Raw genomic sequence first — 16669 nt, 5'->3', positions numbered from 1 at the left:
TGTTGCTGTAAATAAATAATTGACACTGGGTAATTTATAAAGAAAATAATTTTAATTGACTCATGGTCCTTCAGGCTGTACAGGAAGCATGGTGCCAGCATCTGCTCAGCTTCTGATGAGGCCTTGGGCTTCTTACAATCATGGTGGAAGGCAAAGGGCGAACCAGTGTATCACATGAGAGCAGGAGCAAGAGAGGGGTGGGGGAGGTGCCACACACTTTTAAACAACCAGATCTCATGACAACTCACTTACTATCATGAGGACAGCACCAGCCCGTGAGAGATTTGCCCCTGTGACCCAAACACCTCCCACCAGGCCCCACCTCTAGCGTTGGGGATTACAGTTCAATGTGACATTTATAGGAAACATCAAAGATGTATCAAATGGGTAAATAGAGATAAATAGATAATTGACAACAAATTAACTATTTTTCATACACAAGAATGTGCCCACTGTTGCTAGGTACTAGGGACACAAAATTAAAAGAGAGAGTTCCTGGCTGGGCGTGGTGGCTCACGCCTGTAATCCCAGCAATTTGGGAGGCCGAGGCGGGTGGATCATGAGGTCAGGAGATTGAGACTATCCTGGCCAACTTGATGAAACCACATCTCTCCTAAAAATACAAAAATTAACTGGGCATGGTGGTGCTTGCCTGTAGTCCCAGCTACTTGGAGGCTGAGGCAGGAGAATCACTTGAACCCAGGAGGCGGAGGTTGCAGTGAGCCGAGATCGGGCCACTGGACTCCAGCCTGGTGACAGAGCGAGACTCCATCTCAAATAAATAAATAAGTAATTCGAAAAAAAGAGAGAGAGAAGAGAGTTCCTGACAGAGTCTTCTATTTATTTTAAAAAAAATCACCATAATGAAAGATACAAATTGCTACAAATAGACCACATATACAGTGTAGTAGAAGTATAGAAAAACAGATGTTGCTTTTTTAATCCTAACCCTCCTCCCACCCTCCAACCTTAAGTAGACCTTGGTGTCTATTGTTCCCTTCTTTGTGTTCATGTGTACTCAATGTTTAGCTCCCACTTATAAGTGAGAACATGTGGTATTTGGTCTTCTGTTCCTGTGTTAGTTTGTTGAAGATAACGAGCTCCAGCTCTATCCATGTTGCTTCAGAGGATGTGATTTTCTTCTTTTTTATGGCTGCATGGAATTTTATTGTGTATATATACCAGATTTTCATTATCTAGTCCACTTTTGAGGAACATCTAGGTTGTTTCAGCATGTTTGCTATTGTGAATAGTGGTGAAATGAACATACATATACTTGTGTCTTTATGGTAGAACAATTTACATTCCTTTGGGTATATACCCAGTAATGAGATTTCTGGGTCACATAAGCAGTTCTGTTTTAAGTTCTTTGAGAAATCTCCAAACTCCTTTCTGCAGTGGCTAAAACTAATTTACATTCTCACCAACAGTGTATAAGTGTTCCCTTTTCTCTACAACCTCAACAACATCTGTTATTTTGAAACTTTTTAATGATAGCCATTCTGACTGGTGTGAGATGGTATCTCATATAGGTTTTGATTTACATTTCTCTGATGATGAGTGATGTGGAACATTTTTTTCATATGCTTGTTGGCCACACGTATGTCTTTTTTTGAGAAGCATCTGTTCATCTATTTTACCAATTTTTAAATTGGGTTGTTCGTTTTGTGCTTGTTAATTTGTTTCAGTTCCTTATAGACCTTTATCATATGCATAGTTTGCAAATATTTTTTCTCATTCTGTAGGTTGTCTATTTACTCTGTTGATAGTTTCTTCTGTTGTGTAGAAGCTCTTTAGTTTAATTAGGTTCCACTTGTCAATTTTTGTTTTTGTTGCAATTGCTTTTGGTGTCTTCATCATGAAATCTTTGCAAGGGCCTCTGTCCTGAACTGTGTATTTCCAGGTATTCTTTTAGAGGTTTCATAGTTTTAGGTTTTATATTTAAATATTTAATCCAGCTTTAATTGATTTTTCATATGGTGAAAGGATGGGGTCCAGTTTCAATCTTCTACATATGGCTAGCTGGTGATCCTAGTACCATTTATTGAATAGGGAGTCTTTTCTCCTACCAAGTGACTGATTGATGGTCTTAGAGGATATAACCATTATTGGGCTAAATATAATGTTCTGCTATAGATAGGCTGGACAGTCATCAAGTCAGACAATACCTGGTGAGTAAAATTCCATGTTGTTGAATGTATGTATAACCTTCATTCCTGCTGCCTTGTTTACTTTAAGAGCACATTCCATATGGACAGGGTGGCTGGTGAAAGCGAGAGACTGATATCCACACAACAGACGATCTTGTTCACCTGATTATGAGTATCTTTCTCTGCTGAGGCTAATCTAGTGAGAATTCACAGATGGAACAAAAAAAATCTTGACTCCCTGCCCATTTATAGAGATCTATCCAAATTCCTCTCCCTTAGTCCTACTTTTCACCAACTTTAAACTGTATCCTTTCCAAGTATCTGACCCTTGGCCATAGTCTAGGATTAATGTAGATCCTATCTCTGGCTAGTTCTCATTTCAGGAAGAAAAAACTGCAAAGAGGTATATACTCTTTGAATTTACTGAAGATTTTTTTCTTACCGTTTTATTCAGAGATACCCTGAAGTAGAATTGCACAACTGTGGTTTTCATTTTGGGTGGTTTAAGTCAATCCTGCAGAATAATTTGTAAACAAAGACTGATTTTTTTCGTTCTTCAATTAAATAGTATTAGGAAACTCCTAGTTAGGCTTAAGGGTGAAGGTCAATAGATGGGGAAATGAAGCTAGAGTAAGGTCCATGGATATCTGGCTGACTTGCTCATGTGGCTTTTCTACATCTTCAGGCACCATTCAAGCCTGATATCATATGTATCACATGCACTTTATGATTGGCTTCTGTCAATTTTTTATTTTATTATTTGTTGGTCAGACAATATTAGCTCATGGTATATGGCAACTTCGTGGCTTGTAGTAAGTGTTCAATCTCTACTAGGTACCAGTAGCAAGGCAGAAATTATTTCTTTAAAAGGGGATAATAATCTTAAAATGATGGCTTAGCTTATAGCTTTGCTCTGAAATCTTAAAAGTCTATTTTGTGATTTATCAATAGGAATCTTCCCCAAAGCGCCATACAGTAACCCTATCTGCTACAATCGTGTCAAACATAACTGAATCTTCAGTATCCTGTGGCCCAAGTGAGAGAAAAGCTTGTGAAGTAGTCTAAACTTATTACAAGCTTTCTCTTTTTCTGAGTCCTAATAAAAAGAATAAAAGTCTAATGAAAAACAGAGTTTAAGGGTATTTGGTAAATGGGTTGGAGTAATAAACCTAGATAAAGTATATACTGCCTCCAAAATTGAAAGAGACAAGCTTCTTCCTTAATGATAGAAAGAGCCTAATGCAGCAAATCGCCCTTCACCTTCACAGGGATATCTAAACATGTGCAGACCATTGAAACCTTAGAAATATCATGAGGTACCAGGCCTCTGATTTTTTATGAGATTCTTTTTCTACCCTGTATGTATATGTCTCATAAAAGTTCTAGATTATTTCATTCTTCATGTTCACCAGATCCAATCAGCATGGTGTCATCCCTGTAATGGAACAACAGCATGATGTCTTATAAAACAGACAGCCAATCAACATTCGTTTAGACTAGATTATATCATGGGGCTGGATGTTTGATTTAACACTGAGGCAAGTCAGTTCGCAGTGTATTGTTAACTCTGTCAGCTGAAAGTAGATTTCTTCTAATGGGTTTTGCCACTAAATGTTTGCTACATACAAGGTGTCAGGGGATTGTTAATTAACTGCAGCAATAAAACCACATCTGGGATAGCAGCTACAAGTGAAACATTACCTAGCTACATTTTTTATTAATCCACCATCATTTTCTTTTATCCATCTGCCTTCTATACAAAGCAAATAAACAAACTGAACGTACATTTGATAAGAAATACCACTGCTTCACTTTTTAAGTCCTAGATGAGGCAAACATGTGGTCTTATGTTTTTCTTATGTTGGTAGGTGACAGTAATTATTATGGCTTTCACTTGGTTTTGTCTCCACAAGTCAAAAAACCTTTCGTTTTCTGCCAGTTTCTATGTTTCTTACCATTGCACATTGTTTAATTAGGATAAAGCTGCAGGATATGTGCAGAGAGACATAGGCCGACTGTGGACCTAACCATAATCACAGTTATCACCTGATATTCATAGGCCCTTACTATGACAACTAGACCACAGTGGCATTTTGAGTACCCAGAAATTTCTGTCAGCTTGAGCCAGGGCGTTATAATCCCTAAAAGACTGGCTATTCCCTTTCTAAAATAGTCACTCTAATAAATAGTGGCAGGATTTCTTGGAGGAAGACTAGGATGTAGATTTTCAGTACAATTTTTTGTTTGTATAGACACATCATTACTTAAAGGAACCCACACAATCCTTTGTTAAGATACTCTGGGTCCATAAATTGGTCCACGACTAAAATTGGATAGGAGGTTTGGACATCATGGTGGTACTTGAAATCACATCTCTCATTATCAGACCTATTGCCTTTCTGCCTGTACACATCAATAAGACTCTGTAGAACAATCATCTACTTCAGTTCTGAGGACAACATAATAAATTAGCTAATCCTCTTAGTCAGTTACATACTGCTATGGTAGAATAACATAGACTGAGTAGCTTAAACAAAAATTTATTTCTCACAGTCATAAAGTCTGGGAAGTCCAAGAATAAAGGGGTCAACAGATCTGGTGTCTGGTGAGGGCGCTCTTCCTGGTTTGCCGATAGTGGTCTTCTAGTTGTATTCTCACGTCACCAAGAGAAAAATCTCTTTCATGTTTCTTCTTGTAAGAACACTAATTCTATTCACAGGGGATTTATTTTTATGATATATTACCTTCCAAATCCCCCCCTTCTTTTACCATCACATTGGGGGTTAGGATTTGCACATATGAATTTTGGAGGGATACAAACATTTGATCTATAACTCTGGTGCCAAGGATATTTTCACGTCAAACTTCACTGTTGGCTGCTAGGGTTCTTCTGTCCAATACTGTAATATTAAATCTGGTGCTCACATTAACTCTTAAGATGATGCTCATTTTATCTCTTATTATTGTTGCCAATTGGCCCCTGCCATTCTGGAATCTTATCATGCCCATTGAATACAGAGAATTCCCAAGATCCCATTGTTCCCATTGAATTTCAGGAATCCAGTTTGATCATACTATTTCCTACTATCATCCCTGGCCTGTACGTAACAGCCACTATAGAGTTCTTTAAATCTGCTGGAGTTTGCCTCATAAATGCATTAGTGGGGCTGGCTAGCAGGTCTTACAGGACCAATCCACTCTAACCACCATTTTTTCCTAAAACTTTGGATAACTGCTTTGCAGATCTAAGGACATTTCAACTTCACTATTATAGATTACCTTTGAGTAAAGGTTTAGTGAACTAGTGAAGCAAAGTGTCAGAAACACTCTTTAGCTTCTTGCTTTAATATGTTGAATTCAGAATCTTTGCTTAGTGTACCAATCATTTTAACACATTTTGCCAAGTAAACATTATAGTCTTTTCAATCTGATCCAACTGACTTAGAACTCATTCCCATATGGGCTCCACAGATTTCTATCAATAAACACTGGCAATTCTGTTGGTGTGCATGGTACCTCCTCATGGTGCTCTAAATAATTTCCCAGTATTTATATGCAATTGCTTAGTATTTTGGTGGACCGGAAGCTACAGTGAGACAAATGAGGGGGAAAATATGCAAGTAGAAGAAGATTCTCTTTCTCTCTGGACCCTTACAACCATAGGAAATTATATTATTCTTTAGCTGCTAGCCAAAGCCACACATCACAGGCTACAAATTGGATGAGTAGGGAGTTAGGTAGTGGATGGGACCCATTCAAAGATGCCCTGGGGGCTATTATTTCAATGCCAGTTCTGCAAGCAAGGCTTTTTAAAAATAAAATACATTAGGCTACATATGAGGTAAGTGAGTAATTGATGTAATAAAGCTCCATCAAAACCTTTAGGGTTTTCATTAAATCTCAGACTACAATAAATCTCCCAGTACTGGATCTCTTTCCTGTAAGGGTCTCATATCTTAAATAGGATTATATTCTCTTGAAACATGGCTGCATGAGGATCATTCTTTAAAAACTCTTCATACTTTTGACATTTTTATGGCATGGCCCTTTAAAGTGAAATATGAAAGGTTTTCACAACATGATACCCTGGTATGTAGTCACTGAAGTAGCCATGCTGGTTTATCTGAGAGGGAAAAGGTGGCCTCGGCAGAAATACGAACAATTTATTTTAAAGCAGATGTCATGACTAATCTGCTGTTCAGTACACTATCATGTAGCAGTTCGAAACCTGGGCTCTAAAAACTGACTCCCTAGGTTCAAATTTCAGCTTCATTATATAGTTTCTTTGTGACCTGGGAAAATTACTAAACCTCTTCTCTTCAGTTTCCTCATCCATAAAATAAGGGAAAACTACTGGTGGCTGCCTGATAGGATTGTTGTAGGATTTAAATAAGTGAAGTTATCCAAATCAATTAAGATATACAATATGTAGCAAACCAGAAGGACTATGTAATTGTTAACTCTTGATATTTTGTGTTTCTTTATTATGCCTTCTCTGATTCCTGTCATTTTGTACTGATCATCAAAATGTAATAGCAACAATATTAAAAACTATACTTCTGCATCACAATAGTTTACAAAGAGTTGCATTAAAATCATTTTATTTTATCTTCATACTTACCCATAATGATAAAAATAATCATTAACTTCATTTTGTAATTGAGAAATTTAAAGTTCAGAGAGATATGATTTGCCAAAGATCACAAAAATAATTAGTGTAAGCAGGATATAAATTTATGTTACTTGACTTTGCATTTCTTCTTTTTGCAAAGATAGCATAATTGCATGATTCATGATGCTTACATGGGTTTACCCTCCTGACTCCACATCCCTACCATTTATTGGGGACAGCTATTTGGTAGACAATTTATTTAAATTATATAATAATATTACCTAAATTCTGCAAATTTCGTATTAATATCCTAGCTTTTTATAGGAAAGAAGCTTAAGTGTACAGAAATGAAGTATAATATCCAAATTATAGAGATAGTAATGTAGAAATGTTGCACTTCATCCCTTTCTTCATTTATTCTTCCATAAATGGCTATGATGGACACTATTCTAGACTAGGGATAGTGTAAATAAAGAAAGAAACAAAAATCACTGGTCATCAATGAGTTACAGTCTAGAAAAGAGACAAAAATTAGACTGGCTGTAAAATATTTTTAAGAATAAAACTATAATTTATATTATAGAAAGTTCAACAGAATGCAACAGAATGCTCTTCATGAGAGCATAAAAATCTGTCTGCTTTTTGCATTTATGGCATCCTTAGTACACAGAAGAGTGCTTGAAACCCAGGTGCTCAGTGACTATCTCAAATTAAATGAATCAATTAATTATAAAATACATCAAATGTCAGGAAGGAAAAGTGCTGAGTGTTATTAGATGCTATAATGGTGGAGTTAATTTAAATTGGAGAACTGAGGTTTCTTTAAGGATGGGCTAGTTAAGCTGAGAGTGAAAATAGGACAATAGCTAAGGAAGGGTGAAAGGTGAGGTGAAGTAATTAGGATATAGAAAAATCACCTACAAAACCATTGGGTGAAAATGAGGCATGGCAATGAAGAGCCTCAAGGGAAGTCATTCTGGCTGGAACACATTGAGAAGAGGAGAGAGCTGGAAAGATGGAGCAGGAGAGAGACATAGGGGCCAGAAGCTTCAGCATCTCACAGGCCATCATAATCATATTGCATTTTGTTCTAACTAGAATAGGAAGTCATTGAATGGTTTAAAATGGACAGAATTTTAGGTTTTCACGTTTTATAAGGGCTATCTAGTAGTTATATAAAGAATAAGCAAAAGGTAGACAGGATTAGAAGTGGAAGGTGACTGTAGTGGTTTGATGGCCACTTAGATTAATTGTCAGTAGAGCTAGAAGGAAGTTGAATATTGATAATAGCAGTAGTAATGCTTGTTAAGATTAACTGAGCAGAAGTTGAATATTGATAATAGCAGTAGTAATGCTTGTTAAGATTAACTGAGCACTTAGTATGTGTTAGGCCCTCTTTTAAGTATTTTATGTAACTAACTAATGTAATTTTTACAGTAACCACATAAGAACTAAGGCATTGAAAAAATAAGTAAATAGAAGATCTTGGTTTTGAACCAAGGCCACCTTACGTATGAACCTATGGTTGCCACAATCTATTTACACTGGATAGTTTGAAGATAAGTTTTAAGAATATTAAAAAGCGCTAGTGATAGATTAGATGACATACATGTCAAGGGAAAAAAAACCTGTAAGTTCTCTAGTTGGACTAGCTAGCTGTTTTTTTTTTAAGACTTATGTGTCTGAAGCCCAATAAAACTTCTTTGACTTGCAATATGATTTAAGGAGATATTTTTAAGTGCTTACAATAATATATAAATATTTGATAATAGATGAGCTTGCCAATGATGACAGTGTGGTGCAAAAAGAAAAGAAGTCAAGCCAATATTTGAGGAACTCCAAAGTGTTGAGGTAAGGTAGAAAAAGCGTGTTAAGAAGCCTAGAAAGAATGAGCAAAAGGTGCATGGGAAAAAAATATAACATCCAGGAATGTTTTGAGAAAGAGGGAATGATCAAATGCAGATGAGAGATCACACAGGTGAGCACTGGAAACTTCTGTTGGATTAGCAACATGCAGGCATTAGTGTCACAGGGGCAAAAGCTAGACCAGAGAGTTTAGTGAGTGAATGGCTGGTGAAAAGAGAAGGATGGCTTTAAAAGGGCATGGATGGCTGAGGGGGGAAAAGGAAAACACGGTGTACATGTGTACTCTACTATTAGACACGAGAGCAGTTACATGTTTGTGGGCAAATCAAGTAAAAAGAAAACACGGAAGACATAAGAAAGAGTAGAGATTATAATAATCAGTGACGAGAGTTTGGATTCAGAAATTATAATACAGAAACAAAAGCTAAAACAAAATAAGTTAGAAGCCGGAGATCCATTCCTATCTGACATCAAGGACTGACTTCTGCACTCTGTCTCGGCAGCACTCTGGAGGCCAGGTGCAGGATTAAGGAGATTGAACAGGTTGGCAAAGAAAGAGTGCATGCTTTCAGTCTTTTAAAATATCTTTGTGCTGTCCATCACCTCTGTTTCATTATAAAAAATAATCTGATTATATAAACTGAAATGGCAGGGTTTGTTGATTTTGGTCTTGACAAGCAGTGAATCACAAAAATAATTGTTCCTTATGGTCTCATGGGAAGGAATAAGTCAAGCATCAAAATCTGGAATTTGTCTACTTGGATCTGAACACTAGAGAACACTACTAAGGAACAGAGATCCCTTCATAGCTCATATATATATATCTCAAAAGGTTAAAGTTATTCATCTGCTTATTTAGTAAATTTTGTATTGAATCTATATTCATTCTACAAATATTTATTGACTGCCTATTACCCTCTAGCCACTGCTTTATATGAAAGGGATACAGAGGTGATGAAAACAAATTAAGGCCCTACCTTCATAGAGCTACATTCTGTGGAGAGAGATGTACTAATCAAATATGCACATATACTATTAAACACATGACATAATACCAGATCTGATAAGCAGTATCAATCCTTACTATGTAAAATTTTAAAACAGAACTGAAAGTTTAGGTAGAAATACAGACAGTTCCCAAAAAATGTAATGTATTCCATGATACAGAAATAAAGCATTTGCTTTAGGAGGACAGATAACAGTGTGCACCCATAACCTAGAACTGCTAAGAACAATGCCTGGGAACACATAGCTAATGCTGAAAATTTTTAACCATTATTATATATAGGACATCTCTGTAACACAGATGAGCATGCAATGAACAATAAAGGCTTCTTTGAAAAAAGTGACCCATAAAATTAATCAGAAACAATGAAAAGGGATTAAGCAGATGATGAAGAGGGAAGGGTCTCCTAGGGAATAGCCTGTGACAAGACAAAAATGGATGATTTTGAGGGATAAGTTTAGGAACCTGAAATTGATGCATTGGCTAAAGTATAGAGTTTCGGTCATCAGAAGAAAAGTGTATCAGGAGAGGTAGAATACAATTCCAAATGTCTCCTTGATCTGGAGAAAGCAAATATCAAGATAATGTTGAAGGTAGGGTGAGCACAACAGTGTCTCCTAATTATCTCCTTTCTTCCTAATAGACTGTACATTTTACAAATTAACTCTTCTGTACCAGGTGCTGTACTAGAGACTGGAATGAATAATTAGATTTGAAACCTACCATCGATGAGATAAGAGTATTAAAATTTTGAGTAATTTTAATTATTCAGGCACTGTTTCAAGTGATCTCTGTGTATTAATTCATTGAATCCTTTAAAAAAACTCTATAAACTAAGCAGAATTATTAACCTCTTTTTTTATAGACAAAGAAACCAAGGCAGTAAGACTTGTTCACCATTATATTTCTAATTCCTGGCCTAGTTCCTGACATCACAGTTTCTTAAAAAATAGTTTTGAATGAATTAATTAACAATGGATACAGGAATCATGCTGAGCCCCTGCTTTACTAAGGTCATGGTTGCACATATGTGATCAGGTCTCTGTCTCGCTGGTTATTTTGTGAGATGGTGGTAGAACCTTTGTCCTCAAACTCAGATGCAGAAAAAACTCCAGAATTTCTTGCTAAAAATTATATTTAATGGTGAAGCCCATTAATCTGTATTTTAAAGAGATACCCCAAACATTTTATTTTAAGATGATCCCTGAACAAATTTTGGGGGAAAAAATTTGTTGTGCACTGTGTTGATAGTCATTATAACTGTATATAAGCCTAGTAGATAATGACAGTGGTTCAAAAGGAGGAGGGAAATGGTGGCTTCGATGACAATATAAGGAAATCATCAGTTTCAGTAGACTCTGGTTACTATTCTCTTCACTCATAAGTCAGGGCTTCTCAGCCTTGGTACTATTGCCACTTTGAGCTCTGCAATTCTTTGCTGTGGGAGGGCCTTCTTTTGCATTTTAGTACATGTAGCAGCAACACTAGCCTCTATCCATTCAATACTAGTAGCTGCCTTTACCCCCAGATTATGATAACTGAAAATATTTCTAGACCTTGACAAAAGTCCCACGGGGTCAAGTTGCCTCCACTTGAAAACCACTGTCATAATGGAAGACAGAGAGCTTTCTTCACTTCCTTGCCTATAGCAACTTCCGGTATTCTAACCTAGAATTCTGTAATACAACTGATTTTATTTCTCCAAGTCAATGAGTGTGCCCCTCTAAGACACTATTTTGTTTGATGAGTATGATGTACCTTATTTGCTTTATTCAGAACTGATAGTATGTATCTTTCCCCACATTCCTCCCCACTATGCATACAACCGGTTTATCAAATCAAATAAGGCAGACTCTCAGGGCCAACACATGGGTGATATCTAACACCATCATTTCTTTTTTCCAGGTTCTGCAGGATTCAGATCCCCTTTACATATAGTAGTCCATAGGAAATTATAATTAACTATAGCAGAATAGGATCAGTTTCCCATAAAACACATATTATAAAAATAGAAAATATATATCAAATGAGGAAACAGAAATAGTTAAATAAAAGTACTTGAAAGAAATGAATGAAACAAGTTGGAAAATATTTCAGCATAAAACTTGCAAAAACCTGGATTTTGGAGAATACAGGAAATTCTCTCCGGCTGTCAAAAATCGTTTACAAGAATAAACAGGCAAATTCTTACTACCCAAGGAGATATCCTTCACCTTTCCTCATTAATTTCTTTTAACTGTTGTCAGTGTCTTTCAGTTACATATGTAAAATTAAAGAGTAAAACCTTGTTAAAAATTATTGACAGAAGGACTATCAGCTACTGTTGCATGCAATATTATAAAGTATCATATTCCCATCAATGTTTACAAACCTTATCCAATGTTAGCAAAATGCAAAGGGTAATCAGACAAGTATTTTTATTCACGACATACTTCTAATGAATTAATTCCTAGTTCTCTGGCTAATCAGATCAGCGAGTTAGTGTGTGCATTCAATGAAACAGTTAAATAGCTATCCAAAGCACATTCTTAATTGAAGCAGTAAAAGAAAAAAAAAAACCTCAAAATTATATTGACATCACATTTTACGTAAATTTATTCACCCTAAAATGTATTATAATTAAACTTTATTGTTTTATAAACTATTTGATATGGGCTACCTTGACTAACATGCTTTGTGGAAGAGAAAAATACTGCCTAATTAATGTGTAGTGGGAGAAGAAAAACAAGGAGGGTCAATGCGCATTTCCAGAGGAGACTAAAAGGGTGGAGAATCAATCAAAGAGGGGGAGAAACGCCTAGCACTGCACCATTTATTATTTCGGGCGAGAACAAGAATCAGTAACCTCATTACCCCTATCCAGTTTCTTTAAGTGATTTCAGTAGGTAGTGCAGCAACAGTTACCTTACGGCCGTGCACAAACCCTGTTACTTCTGGCTTGAACCGTTTGAGGCAGACAAATATGCTCAGGTAACTGGGTAGTAAATTGCAGTTCAAACCAGAATCTGGCCAATTCCAGGTAGTTGTGGGGTGGATTAACAGCTAGAGAGTCCAACCCCAGGAGGCTTCTGTGGGAAGCAGGTTCTTGGGAAGGCGTTTTAAGACAGAAGATGGCTGGGCAGAGAAAGCGCCTGCTTCCACCACCTCCAGCGTCTTCGCCTGTACAGTTGTTCCAGCTGCCAGAGGCTTTCTGGTTACCACGGCAACTGTCGGGCTCTGCTAGGAACTCAAAGCAGAGCCTCTGAAGTTAGGTACCAAACACTGGGGCTTAACAGATGCAAAAGCAGATGGGGAGTGGTGAAGAGAACTAGGATTGCCCATCTAATAGGTCTACAGCTCCTATGGCTAAGACAACATTTATAAAATCAGACTTTTGTTTTTGTGTTTGTAAGATGAGATAGTTCTTGCCTGGCATTATTCATTAGTGTCATCTTTCGGTGCCTGGCGGGAGAAGAAGACTGCATAGCCTCTCTCACTATTAAGGTGGTGGAAGGGGTTTGGGGGGAGCAAACGTGGTGACCAGGAATGCCTGGAGCCTGCTCATTCATTCATTCATTCAATTATATATTCAACATCTCCTTAGTGCTCATTTGTGCGGGGCATCCTGCCAGGTGCTGGATCTGCAAAGAGAAAGGAGACACCGCCCCACCCACAAAATTAACAAAATGATTAACACAAATTAACAGAATCCTCACGAACCTGGGGAAAACCAATTAGGCACTGCCTGCTTCCCACGGGTCTCTCTTGGAAGACAAATTTAGAATCCGAACGCGGGAGAGGAAAGAGGCAGTCGCCCCGAAATAGAGTCAGACAAGAGGAAGAGCAGAAGGGAAGGAGAAAGGCAGCCTCTCCCTAGGGAGGGATTCTGTTCAAGGCCACTCAAACGTTTCTCCGCGGCTGCGAGGGAGAAGAGGTTTGTTTTTCTTTTAGAAAAACGGAGCCCTTTTCCCTACTGGGCTCAATTTCTAGTAGGAGAACCCCGCCTCCTTGGGCTACTGATTGGCTCAACTCTTTTTAAGATAATTTATGCCAGCATCCTCTCGGCCTGATTGGCTCCCTGGCTCAATTCTGCTGGGAGTCGCATCCTACCTGGTTGGGAGGTGCACTGCCTTTCCACACTCTCCCTTCTGTACTCAGCCAGCTGCTGCTGAGGTGGGAGGAAAAGTCCTGGCTGGGAGAATTGAGCTAGTGCAGCACACGTAAAAAAGCGATTCCGATGGGTCCTTTGAAAGCTTTTCTCTTCTCCCCTTTTCTTCTGCGGAGTCAAAGTAGAGGGGTGAGGTTGGTCTTCTTGTTACTGACCCTGCATTTGGGAAACTGGTGAGTAAATTCAGGGGCTTAAAACTATTCTTTGCTATCCACCCCTTTCCCCTTATTCCCCTTTCTTTTAAAAATTATTCTACGTTAAGTAATTGATTTGCATTTCCTAACACATATGTGGTATTTACCATCGTTTTATTTTCTGATTAGATCTATTCATTCCCAGATAGAAGGAAAGTAACGTATTTCTGAAGCATGATATTGGTTCAGTTGTTTTTGACTTCAAGCAGAGTATAAACTAGCGAACTAGTGAAGGTTGGGTTACTGGGAGGGAGTGAGGGGGAGGAGAAATGACTTTGCCAGTAAATTTACTGAATGAATGCCACCGATGAACTTTCTGGATGATTCTGCATTTTAAAAACAAAGTTATTTCAGAAACTTGTTGTTACACAGCATGATATGTATGATGTGTTTCTACCTACTGCTATTGCTTTTCCCCTTTCCTCATTTTTGGTAACTTTCTGGAACAAACCAGTGTTTTACATCAAGAAATATTGTAAATCTGGCTAAAAACAAATCTATCAGCATTAAAAATATATAGTATCCAAGTAAAAAATAACCGTGTATATTTAATTTGAACCAGCTTTGAGTGTTTTTTTTTTAATTGGCTGTCCGTCAGTAATTAAAAACGTGTGGCCACACGAATGTCTTGGCTGTGTGTTTGTGTGTGTGTGTGTGTGTGTGTGTACGGGACAGAGAGAGAGAGAGAGAGAAAAGTGTCACCAATCACAAATTTCAAATTTAACAGGAACAAAACTGGACTGTAATACCTTTCAGTAAAATTTTTAAGTCATTCTGGTAGACATATAAAATGCTCAGGTATCATTCTTGGATTATATGTAGGAGTAGTGGGTGACTTGAGCTAAAATATGTTGATTAAGACATAGACACTTATAAAGGTCTGGGACATGGTACTCATACCATGCAACTTGTTTCAAATAAATGTACTTTTAACATTACATTATTAAAAAAGTAACTCTGTATAGAATTCAAAAGTAGAGTACAATCATTATGAAGATAGAAAGATGCCTTTATAACTACTTGTATCACTGCTAAAATGAATTATTATTATAAACGTAAGTGTAAAGCTAGAGTGAATTTTTTTACCATACCAGCATACAGAACAAGTATATTTTCTCTTAGAAAATAGAGATTGGATTAAAGTATACTAAGTAATATTAGACTTGTTAGAATTTTTTGACAGTTAGTGCTTTTTTAGGATTGAAGTTTTCTCTCTCTCTTTTTTTTTTTAACCCTGTTCCCTTAGATTCTTAAATGTTTGACACAAACATAAACATACTACTGGATGAATTATTTCTTATATATGTTGTGTCATAATGGCTTATTCTTTGAAAATATTATAGCATTTTATAAAAGATATTTAGGTATACACGTACATCATAATATTACAAAAGTAAAAACAGATTTACCAGTAGTTTTCTGAAATAACAACCTTTTATCATTGTATATGAGTTTTCCTTTCAACGAAATAGGCAAGCTGTTTAGTAAAGAGCATATTATCTATCCCAAGAGATGTTTTATTTTAAATAAACATGTTTTGTTTTGGGGAATATTTGCAATCATTGTAATTGGCTCCAGAGCCAATTACATCAAGCTCTCAGAATTGAAGAGATGTGTGCTGAAGGGACAGAGTACAGGCTTAGCAGCCTGGAGACATGATCTCATGTGTCAAGGGACTTTAACCTCTCTGAACACAGTTTCATCTATGAAATGAAGGACACTAGACCACGTATGATTTCTTAAGATTTTCACATTCAATGATTTCAACTGAAATCATACATCTATGATTTCAACTGAAACATGAAATAAGTCAATGGTTGCTTCACTGTTTTATCTAAGTACTTTTCAGGAGGGAAATTATAAGTGTGAATGCTATGGACTTTTTAACCATATGTATAAGTGAGAAAGGTATTGTACAGTTAACACATAATTTCTATTATCACAGTAATATAGATAACCTGGATTATTTTGTCCAGTGAATAAATATACATTAAAAGATAAATTTATAAGCTGTTGTTCTAATTAGCCCTTAAGGCCTCAGTTATGACAGTTCATGTTATACATTTAAAAGTACCCCCTAAAAACATAATTTTTAAAAATGAGATAGAAAGCTAGCAATAAAAGGCAAATGTAAGCATGCTTTCTTTAAGATGCATCATAAACTCTTTTCTTCAGTGAATGGAAAAAGTTTGACACAGAAACACTTTTGTAGGCAAACCATGAGAATGTTATTAAAATATGTTTCTTTCTCCATTGGGTTCTATGAGACCAAGTTGGGAAATACAGCAATTAAAAGGAAATAAAGCATGCTTTTGCTAAAAAATAAATTTAAAAAATAATGTTGCAATGAACATTCTTTTAAAATAAGTAAATTAAAGTAGCTACAGTTGGGTGAAGTTTTTATCCTTTTAATATTTAGTTGGAGGTAACAGATGCTAACATGTATAAATCATGTACGATCGTATTTCTCTCTCCTTTTCTCTTTCTTTTGATTGGTTTTCCCTTCCAAAACTAACCATAAATAGTTCATTTGTGAGCATTTTTGTGTTTTATATGATTTCCAAAATATATCTTGAAAGTCATCTATTTTGGGGACTCCCCAAATTGGAAGCATTTTTTTTTGTATTTAATCAGTTGTAATGCTTAGTTTCCTCATTAATTTCCATCAACATTATAGAGGAGAGACACTATTTT

At 36.6% G+C, this 16669-nt stretch overlaps 1 protein-coding gene across 1 annotated transcript in view; it reads left to right on the top strand.

Moving 5' to 3' along the window:
- The first annotated feature begins 13788 nt into the window (after window positions 1-13788).
- Window positions 13789-16669, top strand: part of GABRG1 (gamma-aminobutyric acid type A receptor subunit gamma1) — an 83527-nt gene continuing 80646 nt past the window's right edge. The window contains 1 exon segment of the mRNA NM_001133931.2: window positions 13789-13954. Coding sequence (NP_001127403.1) covers window positions 13851-13954 — 104 coding nt within the window. The 5' untranslated portion in view covers window positions 13789-13850.

The sequence above is a fragment of the Pongo abelii genome, chromosome 3, assembly GCF_028885655.2.
Source record: "Pongo abelii isolate AG06213 chromosome 3, NHGRI_mPonAbe1-v2.0_pri, whole genome shotgun sequence".
Classification (NCBI taxonomy): Eukaryota; Metazoa; Chordata; class Mammalia; order Primates; family Hominidae; genus Pongo; species Pongo abelii.
This window is presented reverse-complemented; position numbering and strand designations above follow the sequence as displayed.